Below are 18,920 nucleotides of genomic sequence, written 5' to 3'. Positions count from 1 at the left end.
AAAATTTGAAACTTAAAGTAAACATTTTTTTATTTACCTAGGTATTTTGTGTTAATTATAATTTTCTGTGGTATATTACATATTATATCCTAGACAATAAAAATGTAATATTTTTAAATCTAGGTGTCCTGTCCTTTATTTCACCGGAAATGACTACAACTTTTGATTTTTAAATGGCGCCCTCGGTATTTTTTTACTTTATTCGATAGAAAATGACACTCTGAATCGAATGACATGTCATATGTCAACTTTGGACATTTTCCCTTAAAAGAAAATTATATTTTAAATTTCAATGGCTGTGTTAAAAACACTAATTTTTAATCAAGGAGCCTTGGTAAAATAGATTTGATCGTCTAATGTTTTTAGTGTCTTGTCCTGGTCAGTTTAAAGATGCCCAAATCGTTTTTTTAATCATAATCATATCTCAATTTTTTCAAGGGTAGCTCATTAGCATATTTGGAAAAAGCATTTTTTTACAAATAATTTGATACCACACACTTGGTATTTCGAGTCAAATTGTCGTTATGAACAGCATGTTATAATTTCAAATTAACCATACGCGAAAATGTCAAAAGTTGACATATGTGATATCATATGACATATGACATTCCATTCAGAGACATTCAGTATGACATATCACATTCCATTCAGAGTGTCATTTTCTATCGAATAAAGTCAAAAAATACCGAAGGTGCCATTTAGAAATCAAAAGTTGTATTCATTTCCGGGGAAACCGAAGTGACCGAAAACGATTGAATATGTCAATCAATCCTAATTTATGTCATATACTGACATACCAAATCTCGTTTTTTTATCCGAAAAAACAATAAAAAAGTTATAGGGGTGAGCCACTTTTGAGACGCACCCGGTATATATATATATATATATATATATATATATATATATATATATATATATATATATATATATATATATATATATATATATATATATATATATATATATATATATATATATATATACAGGTGTTTCATAACAAATGCGAAAAACTTTAGGGGGTGATTCCTTGTTCAAAATAAAGGGTAGTTTGCTTTATAAACGTTGGGTCAAAAGTCAACCATTAGGGAGATATCGCGGTACAAAGATGGCGGAAAAATAATGTTTTTATTTTTTATCTTGAAAACAAAAAGAGATAGACTAATGAAATTTTATGGAAGCATTACTGTTATGAAAACACACTTTCTGGTAATTTTTCACTTTTTAAAATGAGTGGAGGTTGAAATAAACTACCCCTATCATTCTTGTTAACGAAATTTAAAGAAAAATCTTATCAAACACATGCAAAAATTAAGTTGGATAGTTTTAGTTTGTTTAGAAACTTTTTATCTCTTGTGTTTTTGATAAAACATTTGATTTGAAATTAAAAATAAAATGTAAAGCATTACATGTCAGGACAAAAAACATTTTTTAGATTAAGAATCTAGTGATAATAACGATAATAATAATCATCTAGATAATAACGTATTGCAGTAGAGTAATGTCAAATAAAATAATATTAGGAACATCCTAAAAAGTAACAGCGGCCGACTAGATTTTTTTCCTAAAAAAATTACAGCAGCCCACTAGATTCTTTATCAGAAAATGTTTTTTGTCCTGGCGTGTAATGCTTTACATTTTATTTTTTAATTTCAAATCGGTGAGTTTTATCAAAAAATAAAAGAGATAAAAGTTTTTCTAAACAAACTAAACTATCCAAATTAATTTTTTTGCGTGTGTTTGATAAGATTTTTCTTTAAATTTCGTTAACAAGAATGATAGGGGTAGTTTATTTCAACCCCTTCCACTCATTTTAAAAAATTGAAAAAATTACCAGAAAGTGTGTTTTCATAACAGTAATGCTTCCATAAAATTTTATTAGTCTATCTCTGTTTGTTTTCAAGATAAAATATAAAAACATTATTTTTCCGCCATCTTTGTACCGCGATATCTCCCTAATGGTTGACTTTTGACCCAACGTTTATGAAGCAAACTACCCTTTATTTTGAACAAGGAATTACCCCCTGAAGTTTTTCGCATTTGTTTTGAAACACCCTGTATATATATTATTTATTTAATCTAATTTATTATTATACTTTATTAAATTTTATAACACTGATGTTTAGTGCTACCGGTGCTACCTAGTACAGCAAATTTCAAATTTTTTTTTTCATATTTTTTGAAGACGAATGAATGCACTCCGGACATAAAATTTACGCCCTTCAACGTTCTAAAATAAAGACTATTCTGATAGAGTGAGACATCCTAATATAATTTTAATATAGTGGAAGAAGAATAAACAACTCTAGGTTGTGACGTCACGTCCAAACAGATTGAACGCAGCCAAGGAGTATCTATTTCACACTTTAACCAGTTAATGAATTCTATGATGATATTAAACACTTTTAAACGGTGCTATTAGACTTGGATTAAGGCAAATTAATAAAAATACGTTTATCTCATGAAGGAGACCGAAATCAACCAAATCTCAAAGACAACTTTTAATCAGCATTAAACAATCTATACAATTTTACCAACGAGAGAAATAAAAGTCAGGCGAAAAAAATGGCGCACGCTTTTTTAGAAAAGTATTCTAGTGATGACCCATATGCACGTCCCTGGTGAATATGTCGACACTTTTTTGGTATAAAATATGTCGTACAGTAATTTTTCAAAATTAAGTCAAATCGAATCGTTTTAAGCACTTGGAAGAAAATTATAATAAATCGAAAAAAAAAACAACTCCCTGTAAATACGAAACAAAGCAGAATCGGACCTATGTTGATTCAAAAAATAAATGTTATTTTTACGTGAGAAATCTCCCCACGAGAGATGACACATTTTTTTGAAACATCCTGTATAATTTTATGTAGTATAAAGGATTAAGGCCCGGTTGTACATCAGGATGAGTACAGATTTAAACGAAGTTCAAAATTCTATATCTATAAGTTATTCAATAATTTATTATCTTTGAATTTTGAAGTTCAAAAATTAGTTTCTTGGCTATTGAAATTGAGCCAGCCCTTTTTGAAGATTATACTGCGATTTTTTAATCATCTCATAATCCTATACTACAAGAAAAATATACCTAAATCGAATTGCGTTTTTCAGATTGTACAGACATATAGTAGGAGAGCAACGTCGGGAAAACAATTATTTTAAAACATCTGGCTATCTTTTACTATGCCCTCTAGAACAGCGGGCAGGCCGTCTGGCTCTCGATACACGTTGCGTTGCTACTGCGCATCGGAAGAAGATCCAATATATTTTTTATTTGGTCCTTTAAATTCTAGTATTGAAAATAAACCGAGCGAGTCTCCATAGCGCGGCGCGAAAAGGTTCCGCCCACATATATAAACAGGTTTTTAATTTCTTTATTAAGGTACATTCAGGCTGAGAGCGTCGAGCGTCGCGTCGCGTCCGCGTGTCGAAATGGAATCAATTCACTTAACTTAAATTAGAGCGTTCAGGCAGACAGCGTCGCGTTTGGCGTTGCGCTAGCGTTCGCTGAGCGTCGGCGTCGGGGTTCGAGTTCAATGGGGCGGACGCGACGCAAACGCGACGCGACGCTCGACGCTCTCAGCCTGAATGTACCTTTACTCGCGGCAAGAGCTTTATGGTTGAAATATGGCAACCTCGGCCCGCTCGTCGATAGACGACGCGACGGGACGAGTCGGCAGAAAACCCTATACGTGCATGCGTTTTCAATAGGCAGTGTTGTCATTCTGTTCCCCTATAAGTAACTGTCCAGTTAACAACCTGTATATAGTTCCGCCTATGAAGCGAGGGGTCCGAGTTCGAGACCGGCTCGGAGTACAAAACTTTTTTATTTTATTTTCGCTTGTATTCTAATAGTAAAGTATTTAATAATTCTGGTGGTTAAAAAAAACAATATTTAATACTTTACTATCAGAATATAAACGAAAATAAAATAAAAAAGTTCTATACCCCTAGCCGGTCTCGAACTCGGACTCCTCGCTTCATAGGCGGAACCTCTGCGCGCTACGCTTTGGAGACTTGCTCGATTTATATTCAATACTACTTTAACGGACTAAATAAAAAAAATATATGATCTTCTTCCGATGCGCAGAAGTGAATGCAACATGTATGGGCAGCCAGACGGCCCGCATGCTGTTCCAGAGAGCATAGTAAAAGATATATCAAAGAGCCAGCTTTCTTAAAATACTTGTTCAAAAACGTTGCTAGCTCTTAGACTAATAGCTTAAACGCGAGTTCAGCGATTTTCAGAGTTTACTTGAACTCCGAATTTAGGCTATGTTTGTACAACTCTAAATGTAGATTTAAAATAGTTTAAGGGATCGATTTTTTTCTGAAAATTCTTTATTTTTTATACGTTTTTCTTCCTTTGTAGAAGTTCGATGTTGAGTCAGAAGCGTTCTGCAGCGTCCGTCTCCGCCGCCGACTGCTTCAACATGTCTCTGGGCGCGGGGCCTCTGTGGTGGTCCTGATGCCCCTGGCGACGCGACCAGGGGACCACCAGCGGGAGGCACTCGGAACCTCCCTCTGTCGTCGCAACAGCAGCAACAGCCCGTTCGCTTGTCTTTTAGGACAGCGGGTAACGGTGGGGCCAATTCCAGGTAGGAGATATTAAATAATATCGAAATTCACAAATTCATAATTGTGAATTATTAAACTTCGCAGTTTTGAAAAACTGTGTGTAAATTTAACTATTAATAAAATATAAATTTGAAGACGTTTTAGAGTTAGTTAGTTGAACTCTCTAAGTATTTGTTGGATTAACAAATTTGTTGGATAAACTGCAAGAACAACACTAGTTACACTAGTTCATAAAACTGATATAACATATAACTCTAATTGATATTTTTAAAATATCGATATAATTTTTTAATACCGTTATTTCAAATTCTAGAAGCGTAGGTCAGCCATGGGACGCAGTTCTTCGGGAAGGAGTACTTTATGTCACACCTCCTCCTCATTTGGTCGAAGGGAGCAAGGAGGCGTTTGTAGCTCTATTGGAGGCAGCTGAAGAGAAGCTCAAATGCAAGCACGTAGTTGTGGTAACTTTCCTTATTTTTTTACTTTGTGATTATAGTTAACGTTTACTGAAAATATACAGGGTGGTCCGAACTGTATGCCGGAAACTTCGGCAGAATATTCTGCACATAAAAATAAGTAAAAAAGTTCGTATAAACTTACGTCTTAAAATGCTTAGTTTCGTAGATACAGGGTGTAGAAGTTTCATTTTGTCCTAAATTTCTGAACTAAATTCGGTATTTGGACGAAAATTAGTACCTGAAAGTTTTTTAACATAAGAAATCTGATGATTTTCGATTCAATGTCAATATGACTCCTACTTATAGGGGGCGCTACCAACATTTATTTTAACTGATTTGAAGACTACTAATAGTTCCGTTCCAACTCCACGTTTTCGTATCGTCACGAAACGGTTTCGGAACCCCTAGCATTGATTGCAGTTACAGGCGTTGACTTCGTACGGTTCTATTTCGGTACACAAACTTCAGGTTGGAACGGTTTTAGAACCGTTTTATAAGACGTATTTGTCATTCCTCCTTTCAGATAGAGAAGGAAAAGAAGACTAGCAGGTCTAACCTAAACCAGAGCATAAATGTTTTTTTTGTTTTTGTTGTTTACACGTTGTTCATAAAACTTTATATAAAAAATAGCAAACAATAGTTTATATTATCACAGATTATACTAGGTTAGGTTCGATTCGAGCTTTGATGTTTCAACTAAAATTAAATTGCGCATGTCATTTATCGGCCCACACGGTTTCTGCTTTTAACCTGAGCGATGAAAAAATGACGATAGCGAAACTGGTTTTTTGACAGTCACAAGTTTGGTTGGAACGCAGATGAAATCTTAAGGTAAACGATCATCTCTCGGTTGGAACGCGTTTAACATAGTGCGCTTGACCGTGACCGTACATTGAACAGTTTTTGTCGAAGTTGGAAAGAAGCTAATTTTTCGTCGGTCCCTGGATAAAACTATTGAATAAAAAAATATACATTTACGACGTTTTTTACGTATAAAAGGGCTCTTGGTAAAAATATAACGCGTAATGCTCTGGAGATATTTGGAATCTAAATTATCAGTATGTCATAGGCATAAATTAAACATATGTTGGCTAGATAATTATATTATTAGACTGAAATCATAAATGTTTTATCATCATTTTTTCGAAGAAAAATTTATGATTAATTTAAATAAATAAAAAGTTCCCAAATTTTTCATTTCAATCAAATAAATATCTAATGAGCATGTTTATTTTTTGCCAATGTACTCACTATTTTCATTCTAAATATCTTGAGAATGGTTGCTCGTAGCTTGTTTTACCAAGAGACCTTTTTTTCCTAATAAACGTCGTAAATGTATATTTTTTTACTTGGTAATTTTTTACAGATACTATACGAAAGGTTATTACACTATCTATGTCAAAAAACTCCCAGATACAAATTTTCATCCAAATATTGACGCTATTTCAGAAATTATTTGGAAAAAATCGAAATAAAAATGAAACTTCTACAGCCTGTATCTCCAAAACTAAGCATTTTACGACAAACATTTATACGAACTTTTTTACTTACTTTAGTCTGCACAATATGCAGTTTTTTTATTTTCTTCGTGCCAGTTTCCTGAATACAGTTCGGACCACCCTGTATACGAAGTGTTTTGTTTTCTATTGCTATAAAACTTTTTCCAGCTTAAATTTTCCATTTTTAGGTGTTCAAAGCTGACAGATCCGATCGCCCGACCCTCGTGCGAACCTTCATGTTCCTCGGCTTTGCAGTTTTGAGCCCCAATTCGCCCCTAATACCTCCCCAGCTTGCCCAGGGCAACATCTGCATGCTCTACAACATCGACGAGTAATCCACCCCCAGACCAGCCTCGGATCTCCTTTCATTGGTTATTTAAATAAGCAACCCACTTAGTTAGGTTAGGTTAGTGTAGTTTAGGGGACCCCCAAAGCATTACCGCCAATTTTTCTTTATTCGCAACGAAATAAACAGTGTTTATCATGTTAGATGGCATCACTATTTACTAAATCACAGGTTTTAACTGTTAGAGTAAGATAATTCAAAATATATATAATATAGGTCGCCTTTACTAATATAGAATTTTTTTAGGTTAGAATTTTAGACTCTAGAAGTAACATTTTTTTAAATATAGAATTAAGATAATAATCAAGGAAAGGAGTAAAACAAATTGTTTTATGCGACGACATATATATTTATCCCCTTAAAATATGGTCACAAAGTTATGGTAAATAATTAATCAAAAAAAGGAAAAAAAAATAAAAAATACCAAAAAAATTTTCTTATATTTTTTCTTTAGTAGAAGCAATTAATAATGGTGTTAATAATATTTTTATAACTTTGTTTCTATATGCTGCAAAGTGTATAGAAAGTGCATTGCATTTTATTTTGTATTTTGTTGAAAAAAGCCATTATTTTTTGTTATCTATATGTTTTTCTCTATTGAAATATTAATGATTTCTGTTAATGTCATTCCTATTATGTAAAGTGTACTTTTAAGAGTATTTTGATTATTCTAAATATATTTCTTTATTCAGTACAATAAAGTGTTTTTTACTATAGGTAGTTTATGATAGTTTATTAGTAGTATTTTTTCGTTCTGATTACAATTGGAGCAAGTGATACGATTTTAGTGAAAGTGGTTTTTAGTTCACTTGAAGTTTATTCACTTAAAGTACTCAAAAAGAACTAAATTTAGGTAAAAAAAACGAACCTAATAAAGCTATGAACATATCTGTTATTGGATTTTAATTTTATCATTAAGATCAATTCTTATAGTATGCATATTGCCCAACCTTTTTTAATTACATTTTCTTCAAATGAAGGAGAAGAACGCATACTCTAGTAATGAACTTTCAATGTTCATCATAAATCATCGTAGCCGGTAGTATTCCCTACATTTTTCTTGGAAAATAGTACACTAGGTCAACAAAGTTTATTGAGTGCCTTATAACCACATAAACAATGTTCATTTTTATAAACATTTTCACTAAAATGACCAATATACGATTTTAATTAGACAGAAAGCACATCACCCACCGACTAAAGGTACGCGCACACTGACCAGAGCCGCACGCGCCGCCGATGCGATACCGAAAAAAAATATTGTTTGTGTTATTTTCAATGAAGGTGCGCACACTAGCCACAGCCGCATCGCTTCATTTAATCTATGTTATCTTCGGTCAATGCGGCGCGTGCGGCTCTGGTCAGTGTGCGCGTACCTTAAAACTGCGAACGGGAGGCATAATTGCGGCCGGAAAGTACGCTGACCTCGGCTCGCGTTCGGAGACATTCAAGATGTAAAGATGACAGTCGCATCATCGCGCTGTCGAGATATTTTTATTTTTGGCGTTTAGCGTAGGTCGAAGCGTAATCTATAAAGCCCGAGCAATACACATATAATAATTGAAATTGAATTTAATTATTTGAATAAATTTACTGAAAATTTTAATTTATTATAGGAGACCTCAATGACTTTTTTGAATAAAAACGTAGGTATTACAATATTTTGAAGGGATGCGACGCATCAAATAAAACACTAATTCATCAGGTGAATTAGTGTTTTATATTGCTGTTCGCCAAATTAAACTAGCAGTTTTAATCATCTGCTGATGATGCTAACATCAGGAGTAGGAAGGGCAATGGGGATAATTACCCTTCCCTGGAAGAATTTTGTAAATAAGATAAAATGTGGTATAAAATATAAATTAATAATGCCAATCAGAATAGAAAATCTAGACGAATCCAAGTTTATTTTTTCCGCAGTAGCCAAACCTTTCAACGCAAAATTTAATTTAAATCTAGAGTACTTTACTTAAATATTGCCACTACTCCTCCCAGACTCAGTCTCTAGATGCGCCACTGGCTAACATATGGTTAGCAAAAAACGCGCGGTTATTTTCAATTTATTACAAAAATGGCAAATAAAAAATATGTGTATTTTATGCTCTAGATCTGCATAAAACTTACACCACCCCTTAAAATACTTCTTGGACTCTTGAACTGAATAAATAAAACTTAAAAAAATAGTACGACACCCCTGTATTTTATATAATATACAACGTTAATAAGTTATCGTGAAAGTTGTCACAGATTTTTCATAGAATGCAAAATACTAACAATCATTTCTATGTATTTCCTGGATGCGGTAGGTAGTATTTGTTTACGACAATAAAAGTATCTTTAAAGAACCAGAGTTAAAACATCAACACCGTACCAGAAATTTAATAGAGATATGTTACAAACCGACAAGAGCAATTACACGCGGTATGTACAGAAGAATGTGAAGCACAGCATTATAATTAAAGATATATAATACTTTCCCACTCTCAGTTACTGGTTTACCTAGACTAAGATTACTGTTAACCCTAAAGAAATATTTATTAGACAAGGCATTTTATACGCTAGATGAATTCTATGCAGATAAGAAAAAAATGTACCTAATACAGTACTACTACTACTGCCATTAGTCGTTGACGAGTATTTGACACGCATTAGAAGATGGTCCCACAAGGCGTTTCCTTTCATGAGCTTTTCTGTGACTGAAAAGCCCGATACGTGATGTTATCTGTCTACCGCACTCCGAACCCATTGCTGGATCTCATTGCTCTGTTGCCTCTTTACTTTTTGGTTGTAGCTGTTAACTGAGTTTACAATTCTGCTCCATTCCGTTCTGTTGTGAACTGCTTTTTCCAACTCATTCTGCTTGTTAATCCCCTTTAAGTTTCCGCGAAAAATATCCTTGTACCTTTTGAGTTGTCCTCCCGGGCTCCTCTTACCGTCTACAAGCTCACCGTAAAGCAGAGATTTTGGTATGCGGTTTTCTTGCATTCTGCATACGTGACCAGCCCATCTTAAGCGGGACTTTGTAATCATGACTTCAATACTCTTGCAGTTAGCTTTTTCAAGGACCGGACCGATACGTTTGAGACATGATGGAACTGATTCTTAAGAATTTGGATCTTATGGATTTGATTCTTAAGAGTTTAAGATGTCTCTGTTGCAACTTATTTAATGCGTTCATGTGTCGGCGGTACGGCACCCAGGTTTCGCTTCCATATATCATGGTGGGAATTATTATTGCTCTGTACACTGCAAGTTTCGTTTTTGTACTCAAGTCATGATTGTAGAAAACCCTGTCTTTTAATTAGGCGCTGCTAATCCTGTGCTGAATTTCAGAGTCGATATTGGCCTTTTCCGAAATCAAACTGCCGAGGTAATTGAATTCCGCTACATATTCCAATAGTTCTTCTCCGATTTTTATAGCATTGTTGTGGTCTTTCGGGGAGTGCACATGATTTTAGTTTTATCGATGTTCAGCTAAGTCCCAAAGCCTCGTATGCCCAGGTATATGTTCAACATTTCTTGCAATTGCTGTAACGTATTTGCAACTAGAGCACAGTCATCAGCGAGTTGAAGTTCTGTGATGAATTTTGTACGTGTTTTTGCTCTGAGTCTTTTTATGTTGAACAGACCGCCGTCGTATCTATATCTAATGCCCAAACCTCTCTCCTACAGTTTGCTGTTCACTATAATGGAGAGCGCTGCCATGAATATATTAAATAGGGGAGGCGCTAAGACACATCCCTGCCTAACTCCGTGTCTGTTAGGAAGGGATTGCTTCATAGGGATCCATGATGAGTGTCACCATCGTGGACCATCTTGACTTGTTATTGTTATGGAGGCTTTTACACTGTAAGAAATTTGTTGGGTACTCCGAACTTTTTCATAATTGCCCAAAGTGCATCTCTGTTAACAGAGTCGAAGGCTTTTGTTAGGTCGATGAATGCAACATAAAGTTTAGACTGCTGCTCTTTCACTTTTTCCTGTAGTTGGCGGATGGAGAATATGAAATCGAGAGTGCCACGGTTGGTGCGATAACCCGTTTGCGATTCTGAGAGGATTTTTTCTATATGTGGGTGCAGGCGGTTTGACATAATTTTTGCAAGAATTTTTCCTCCGATAGCCATGCAGTAGTGAAATTCCTCGGTAGTTTCCACAGTCTGATGCACTTCCTTTGTTCTTAAATATATTCACTATATTTGCGTTGCAAAAGTCCTGAAGTACCTCTCCACTTTCCCATATGACATCGAAGAGAGCCTTAAGATGAATAAGTTCTTTACTTGCACACTTATAGATTTCCGCCGGAATCGCGTCACAGCCAGCTGATTTGTTGTTTTTAAGCTGTTTTATAGAGTCCTTTATTTCCTGTTTTGTTATTGGGATATCTAATACATCGAGGCTGTTATACTGAGGTATTGTGTTGAGTGCTTCCATATTGGGGTTGTTTTCTTGGTTAAGGATATGGCTGTAATGCTCTTTCCAGCGGTTTCTTATTTGCTCTTCTTCTTTTAGAAGTTCGCCATTTTGTGTCATGATTGCCTTCTTAGTTAGGCCGTATACTTCTTTTACAGCCTCGAAGAATTTACGATAGTCGTGATGCGTGGCATATTCTTGAATCTGATTAACTTTTTGCGACCACCAGTTATCCTTTAGTTGGCGCAGGTTTCTTCGAAGCGTGTTGTTGGCTGCTTTAAAGTTATCTGCTAATCTTGGATTGTGTGGATTTGCAGTGACGGCTTGATGCGCTCTATGATTTTGTTCCAACAAAGCCTATATATGCGGTTGATTTTCGTTAAACCAGTCTGGTTGTTTCTTTTGGTTGGATTTTAGCAGTACTGCTTCGCTGGTTTTATGAATCGCATCTCTTAGCTGTGTCCAGCCTTGTTCAGCATCCACAATTGAGATTGAAGTTATCGGTGGAAGTGATTCTTTGATGGCTTCCCAGAGGGCGTCGGCGGTATCGTTGTTCTCTAGACCTCTACGTTCAATCTGGTCATGTAGTTTTGTTTTTTACAGTGTGAATGTTTGGGTTTTAACTGGGTTTTCATTTTTGAAATTAAAAGTCGGTGGTCAGTGCCACATTCGGCATATACCCTGGCTTTTGTGAGACTGACACTTATGATGCTGACGATTTTTGGGCAAATTTTGTCTGATATGGGGTACTTTAGAGTCATAAGACGTTTGGAGACACCAATAGGTACTTCTGTTAATTTGGTGGCGATTTCGTTTTTGATTGCAATGCCTACGCCATGAATTCTCTTGTGTGTAGCGGGGTGAACCTTCCAAAAGAAGGTGTAATGCTCCTCCTTTAAGTTGTTATCTAGTAGGTAGAGTTCCTGTGAGATCAGTGCTGTTCTTCTCTCTGGTTGAATGGGGTTTGTCCTATCCAATAGAGTGCGGACGTTCCACGCCGCAAACGTGAAACATTGACGATGCTTAGTTGCACCCCCTTCTGGAGATCTGATCGAGGGGGTATTTCACCTTCGGACGATGATTTTGTCCTACTCGAATGTTCCATCTTTGATGAGGGTTAGCTGCGTAAAAAGGTTCAACTGTGACGGTTACGCTGCCGCACAGTTTGGCTGCAACCTGTGTTTTATGGCTGCAACTGTAGCACGGGATGGCTATGCCACAGTGAGGGCTGCGACGATAGTTCCCTTGTGCTACGTTCTCGGCCGGCTAGGAGTAGTTGACTACTTCTCTTTCCCAGAAAGGTGGTACGTCTGAGGGTTGTAAAGAATATACCGTCTATACTCGGACGTCAGAGCCTCGTTTGTTTAAACAGGGTGCACCACGTGAAGGTGAGGTTGACTTTTGGGTAAGCTAGGCTATATGAATCTCTTCAATACCCCTTGCACCCCTAGTGAAGTACAAAATACAGTACATAGACTCTTCAGAAAAGTATTTTAAGGAATCATGTTTATATTAGGATAAATTTATGAGTGTTTTAGTATCTTGTGTTTTTGTTAACATATTCCACACCCATCTTGGGTCAATTTATATAAGTGTATTACTTGGAATTAATAAAGATTTATCTATGTATCTATCTATACAATCTCCCGCACAAATACAGAGAGCCGCCGCTGTACATATCGGAAAACGTTCCAAAAATAGATTCTAAGAAAGCTTATTTTTCAAAATAGCAGCTAAGGCTCTACTATATGATTTCTCTACAAGAAGTTCTAGAACGAGAATGAACGTAGACGCAGAATTAATGTTCGAATGTCTCATCTACTTGAACATGTTCTATTTCCCGGTGTTTGCCATCTGTGAACCCATCACGACTATAGCCAAGTACCAAAGTGTTCCCACACCGAAAATTGGGCAGGATGTCGCAGTTATGTTCACTAGGATATCCTGTGAACTCACTAAGATCCTGCTTTACAGAAAATTCAAGGCAGAAAACAGAAGTAAGAGATTTTTTGGAATATTCTAGTAATATTTGATAACTAAAAAATACTTTACAGTTACTGTTAATAGAATTTTAAATAAAATAAATCGTAGAGTGGATATTCTTTAATATTATTGGAACATGAGAGAAATAAGTTACCATAGAAGCGTTCCAACATCTTAATAATAATAATAATCAAATGTCATTAAATTTCTGCGATACATAGTTAACTTTGTGCTAAATTGATTTTCATGAAAAATGTATGGCAAGGGCAACATTGCAAGATGTAAAACAATGTTAGGTTTGTATCAAAAAATATTTTAGAACTCCTCTAGATTTACTTATTTCTCTGAGAAGTATGCCTATAATAATACTCGTTAAGCCGCGTCTACACTTGAAAACAATGTTGAGCAACATGTTTACGAAAATTTCATTAAAAAGCAACAAGTTGCATGATTTTTCAACAAGTTGTATGTTTTCCGTCAGGAGCGGTAAAGATCAAAGAATGTTGACAACATTGTGTTGGCAACATGTTGCGATTACGTCCACACTGGCTTTTTGTATTCGTTTTTCGTTTATTTGGTCTCACGTTTAATTTTGTTATGTGATCTGTGGACTATACAATAAAAATGTTGCATCGGGCTTCCAATTTCCAACTTTTTGAATGTGGACGTCATAAAAGTTGTCAACAAGTTGCCGCAACATGTTGTTAATATGGGTCTTTATAGACAGAAATGAGCATTTACGCTATATCCTTATAAAAGAAAATAAGTAATAAAAGTTTATAAGTTAATAAACGTACTTTTAACGCCTTGTTTATTTATAGATTTAGTGACTGGAGTTGCAGTACTATTCACTTGCATTACTATATCAGGATTAATATACACCTTCTTCTATCAACATCCTGTTTTCAAGATGGAACACATTCTAAATTCTCTATCAGTGATGCTGACTTTCACAGAGGTGGGTTTTGGACTTTTACAAATAATTATATCCTGTTTCAGACGAAATCCATATTATTAAAATTGGTAAAAAATATGTTTTTTTTAATAGTTCCTTCTACTACCCTTTCTATATTATAATGTTTCTAGGTTAATTATAAATATGTCTAAAATTTTATTAAATTCACTAAAAAAATTAAATAAAATCAGTAAAAAATACTTTATAAGAAAATATAGATATATTTTAAGAAATATTATACAAAAATTAGAATACAATATGTAAATTTTTAAGATCAAAAAGACGTAACAGATATAAGTTTAAATTAAAATGTTCTAAGAATTCTCTAATGACAAATCAAATTGTAGGTCTATAAGAGCACCGTTTGTCTCTTGAGTTAGCAGAGATTTTTGGTGAATTCTCTGTAACTTTATTATTATTAACAATAACAAATTTAATGTCTACCTTTATACAAATCATGTTTCAATTTTTAAAAATCGATATAATTGATGACCTAAAAACCCGTATAAGTGCAAGTATTTTAACTGGTAGTATAGTTCAGCCCCAGAAACAACGCCTATGAGGTTTTTTTCGCGAAAAAAAAAATTGAAAATTCAAAATATTTTGAAAAATTTTTTGGAAATTTTTTTAGTTTTTAGTTAAGAAACATAATTCCTTGATAATATGGCAACATAGGTATTAGATTAAATTTACAAGAAAGAAAATCCAGTAATGATCCAGTGGTTCTCAAAATTTTAGCAAAAAATCATTTTTTTTTTGGAAATAAGTTTTGGAGTAAGAAATAAGTTTTGGAAATAAGTAAAATAACTCCGTTATTTTGGACTTATTTGAAAAACGATAAAGAGAAAATATGTTTCTTCTTTGGTTTCTTCTATCGAGATCCACCACCCCTTAAAATATTTGCACTTATTTCTGGGACATCCTGTATAAAACCTATGTTCTTCAACAAAAATATAAAATATGGTATAAAAAATAGTAGAAGGTGCCCGGTGGCGTACAGGTACAGGCTCTCGTCTACCAATCTCAAGGTAGTGGGTTCGATTCCCACACCCGGCACCCGGCATTGCAGCAGCCGACTATTTTATTAAAATAAAAATAGTTTGGGTACCTAGGTCGACTCAGCCACCATGAGTACTTGGGATTCACAATCCTGAGGTAATAATATGCGGTTGAAGCGTAGTGCTAGCCACATTACCTTCCTTGTATACCGAACGGCTCTAGTATGGCAAGCTGTACCTTGCTACTCCCAAGGCGTTAAACGCTATATACGGGAGCTATTATTATTATAAAAAATAGCAAACTAAAACTGAAGATACTCTACTAACTCTTCTGCCACATATTTCATTAGTTTGATACCTTTTGGCGGCCATTGTGTATGTTTTACTCCATCCCATGAATATTTTTTTCATGAGCACGTCGAATTGACGATGTTCGAAACGTTTGTTCACAGAAATTACTTATGATAGGTAGTTTATTAGTAGTATTCTTAGAAGGAAGTGATGTGACTTTAGTGAGTGATTTTTTGGTTCACTTCAGTTTATTCACTTGACGTACTCAAAAAGGACTAAATTTAGGTAAAAAAATTGGCGCCGGTAAGCACGTATAGCCGCCCATACTTGATATTTTTTTATCTCAAAAACTGTGCGACTTTGACTGATTTTCATGTTATTACAAATTTTGTTGCAAATATTATTCCTAACCCCCTACCCCCACGAAAAACTAATGGCCAGATTCTCGGGTGTCACAGTATTTTTGTGCCAAATTTGGTTAAAATCTGTTTAGCGGTTTTTGAGTTATCGTGTTACAGACGGACAGACAGACAGACACCATGAAAATATTTTGTATTTAGGTTATTTATGACCCAAATAACTCATTTTGAGTGTAATTAAAAAAACTTTTTTTTTGCCGATCTTATATATAGCCTACTATACCTGTCGGTATGGTCGGCTAAAAAACAAATCTATGAACATATCTGTTAGATTTTAAATTTTATAATTAATCAATTCTTCTAGTATGCATATTTGCATAAACTTTTAATACATTTTCTTCAAATGAAGGAGAAGAACGCATACTCTCTAGTAATGAACTTTCAAAGTTTATCCTAAATCATCGTAGCCCGTAGTAGTATTCCATACATTTTTCTCCTTGGAAAATAGTACACTAAATCAATAAAAAGTTTATTGAGTGCCTTACAACCACATAAACAATGCTCACTTTTATAAACATTTTCACTAAAATGACGAATACACGATTTTAATTTAGTATTAAACAAAGGTATTAATATATTCAAAATATACTTTGGAGGTCCTTTTCAATAGTTTTTATTTTTTCTGAATACACCCTAGAACTGAAGGATGATTACAAAATTATTTCTATTTTACAGCCGCACTCCAGAATCGGGCATCGGGGCGCGCGACGATTTTTTTTAATTTTATACCGCGATGTGTTTCAGAAACCCAGACAGTTTAACAAAAAAAATAAAGTTTAGTAGCTGGTGTGAACTGTTGTGAACCCAGAATCCGAAGTCGGGCAGGGAGTTTGCGGGTATTTTGCTACTGCGCAACTTATATTTGCAAAAAAATAAATCCAAAAAATATCCTTTAGGCAACTTGAAATTTGTTTATTCTTAAATTTTAGCATCTATTTAACCTAGAAATAAGTATGCCACACTTTTTTTTCTGTTTTAAAGTGTAACCCGACCATCCCAAATATGTTTAATTATTATACCTCGAAAATATACTTTAGACATTCTAACATTTTACAGCGCGTTTATTAGATAATATTAATAAACGTGTTAATTGCCAGACGAATAGGCTTGATTTTCATGCATCCGTTGACGATACGTTGATACGATATTAATTTTATTGGTAGAATTTAAAGATTTTGATTGGTTAGAAAATAACGCAGTTTTTAAATTTATTGCATTTTCATGCCTCCGTTTATCGGATATACGTTGGTGTCATTTTATATTTTCGTTTCCATAACGATTTTGCTAATTTACTTATATTTTTATTAAGGTTAGATTAAATTAGTCAAAAAAGTGTCAAAACGTCCGTTATCGTATGAACGGGTCCGTTGACGGGCAGAAGTAAAATATTTACAGATGAAAAGTGGCGCGAAAACACTATGACCAATCAGAGCACCGTCGGACCATCGTATCAACCAAAGGTATCAACGTATAACGGATGCATGAAAATCAAGCTTTATTATAAACGGTCTTTAATACTTGCCTGACGCGAATAAATATTTTAAATGAGCGCGATAAGAGAGTCTTATGAGTATCTATAAGCGCGAGATAGATAATTTAACGAGACTCGTCGGCAGAAGACGCGGCTGACGGAACAGTATTTTGGAGTACTTAAAATTTTCATAAACACAATTTTTTTCGGTTTCATTTCAATTATTTGCAGGCTTTTAATTTAGAGATTGTTGCAATTAAGTTACCATGTAGAAATATATTATATGTATTTATAAACTAAATATTGAGGTGCATAGTGTAAATAGTTTAGAATAATTACTGCAAATAAATATTTTAGTAACTATTAGTTTTAAGGATAAATATCTTATAAACAATTTTTTAAAGCCAACATGGCCTAAAATTCAAAGAAGTGGTTTTACCAGAAAATGTATCCCCGACAAAAGAGTACCATACACAGTGCTACAGGAACTTTTCAGCTGTTATGAAGAAACAGACATTAAAATCCTCAAATACACTTCCTAAACAATCAACATCTTCATCAGGTAATCAAGTCCACTACCTACTTTTCAATTGGTATTTATTATTTATGTATTAAAAATAATATAGACAACGCTTATTTTATAAAAGTTTATTTTATAAGTTTTTAGTAAAACTGGAAGTGTGGAAAACAACAATCTGTATTTTAGGCGACCCTTTTTTTTCTTATCTGACTTCTGTGTTTTGTCAGACTTTTATTATATATTACTGCCACAATTGACACATTTTCTGTAATTTCTTTTTTTACATATTAATAAAGTTAACTGTAACAAAAAAAAATTAAAATAAAAGTTGTTTACATTTTAGTTTTCTATAGATTTTTGTGAATCAATAATTTAACTATAATTTCTAAAGTAACAATTAAAATTATCAGATAATTGATTTTGAATGTTATAATTGTAATTATGTAAGAATGTATATTGTAATTATGCCGAAAATATTGTTTTTTTTAACTCGACTTTGATGAAACAGATGAAAGTATATAAACAGTGTAAAATACTGTTACGTCAGCCCCGTCTGCTGCCGACGAGTTTCAATAAACTATCTTTCTCGCGCTTATAGATACTCATAAGACTTTTTTGTCGCGCTCATTTAAAATCTTTATTCGCGTCAGGCGAGTATTAAAAACCGTTGAATTCGTCTGGCAATTAACACATATTTTTAATATTATCTAATAAACACGCTGTAAAAATTTTAGAATGCCTAAAGTATATTTTCGAGGTATAATCATTTAAACACATTTGGGATGGTCGGGTTACACTTTAAAACCGAAAAAAGTCTGGCATACTTATTTCTGGATTAAAAAGATGCTAAAATTTAAGAATAAACAAATTTCAAGTTGCCTAAAGGATATTTTTTGGATTTATTTTTTTGCAAATATAAGGGGATGCGCAGTAGCAAAATACCCGCAAAGTCCCTGCCCGACTCAGGATTCTGGGTTCACCAGTTAATAAACTTT

The 18,920-nt window shown here is 34.2% G+C and overlaps 2 protein-coding genes across 2 annotated transcripts; both read left to right on the top strand.

The window, feature by feature from the left end:
- Positions 1-4,369: 4,369 nt before the first annotated feature.
- On the top strand, positions 4,370-7,301 carry LOC115882419 (ornithine decarboxylase antizyme). Its single transcript, XM_030900479.1, is given in 4 exon segments — positions 4,370-4,463; positions 4,465-4,595; positions 4,889-5,036; positions 6,721-7,301. Coding segments are annotated over 4 exon segments (513 nt in total). The 5' UTR covers positions 4,370-4,376; the 3' UTR covers positions 6,868-7,301.
- A 5,453-nt stretch (positions 7,302-12,754) lies between these two features.
- LOC115882296 lies at positions 12,755-14,332 on the top strand. The gene is made up of 2 exons (XM_030900273.1): positions 12,755-13,285; positions 14,093-14,332. Exons 1-2 carry the CDS (start codon positions 13,069-13,071, stop codon positions 14,287-14,289), a joined length of 414 nt encoding a protein of 137 aa, XP_030756133.1. The 5' UTR covers positions 12,755-13,068; the 3' UTR covers positions 14,290-14,332.
- Positions 14,333-18,920: the final 4,588 nt, after the last annotated feature.

This window comes from Sitophilus oryzae, unplaced genomic scaffold, assembly GCF_002938485.1.
Source record: "Sitophilus oryzae breed Bouriz unplaced genomic scaffold, Soryzae_2.0 scaffold_1112_pilon_pilon, whole genome shotgun sequence".
In the NCBI taxonomy this organism is placed as follows: Eukaryota; Metazoa; Arthropoda; class Insecta; order Coleoptera; family Curculionidae; genus Sitophilus; species Sitophilus oryzae.
This window is presented reverse-complemented; position numbering and strand designations above follow the sequence as displayed.

What these genes read in the sequence shown, in the direction of transcription:
- LOC115882296 (XM_030900273.1), top strand. Translation starts at nt 13,069, where the DNA reads ATGAACGTAGACGCAGAATTAATGTTCGAATGTCTCATCTACTTGAAC. An exon ending in ATTCAAGGCAGAAAACAGAA is followed by an intron (nt 13,286 to 14,092) that starts GTAAGAGATTTT and finishes GTTTATTTATAG; the next exon opens with ATTTAGTGACTGGAGTTGCA.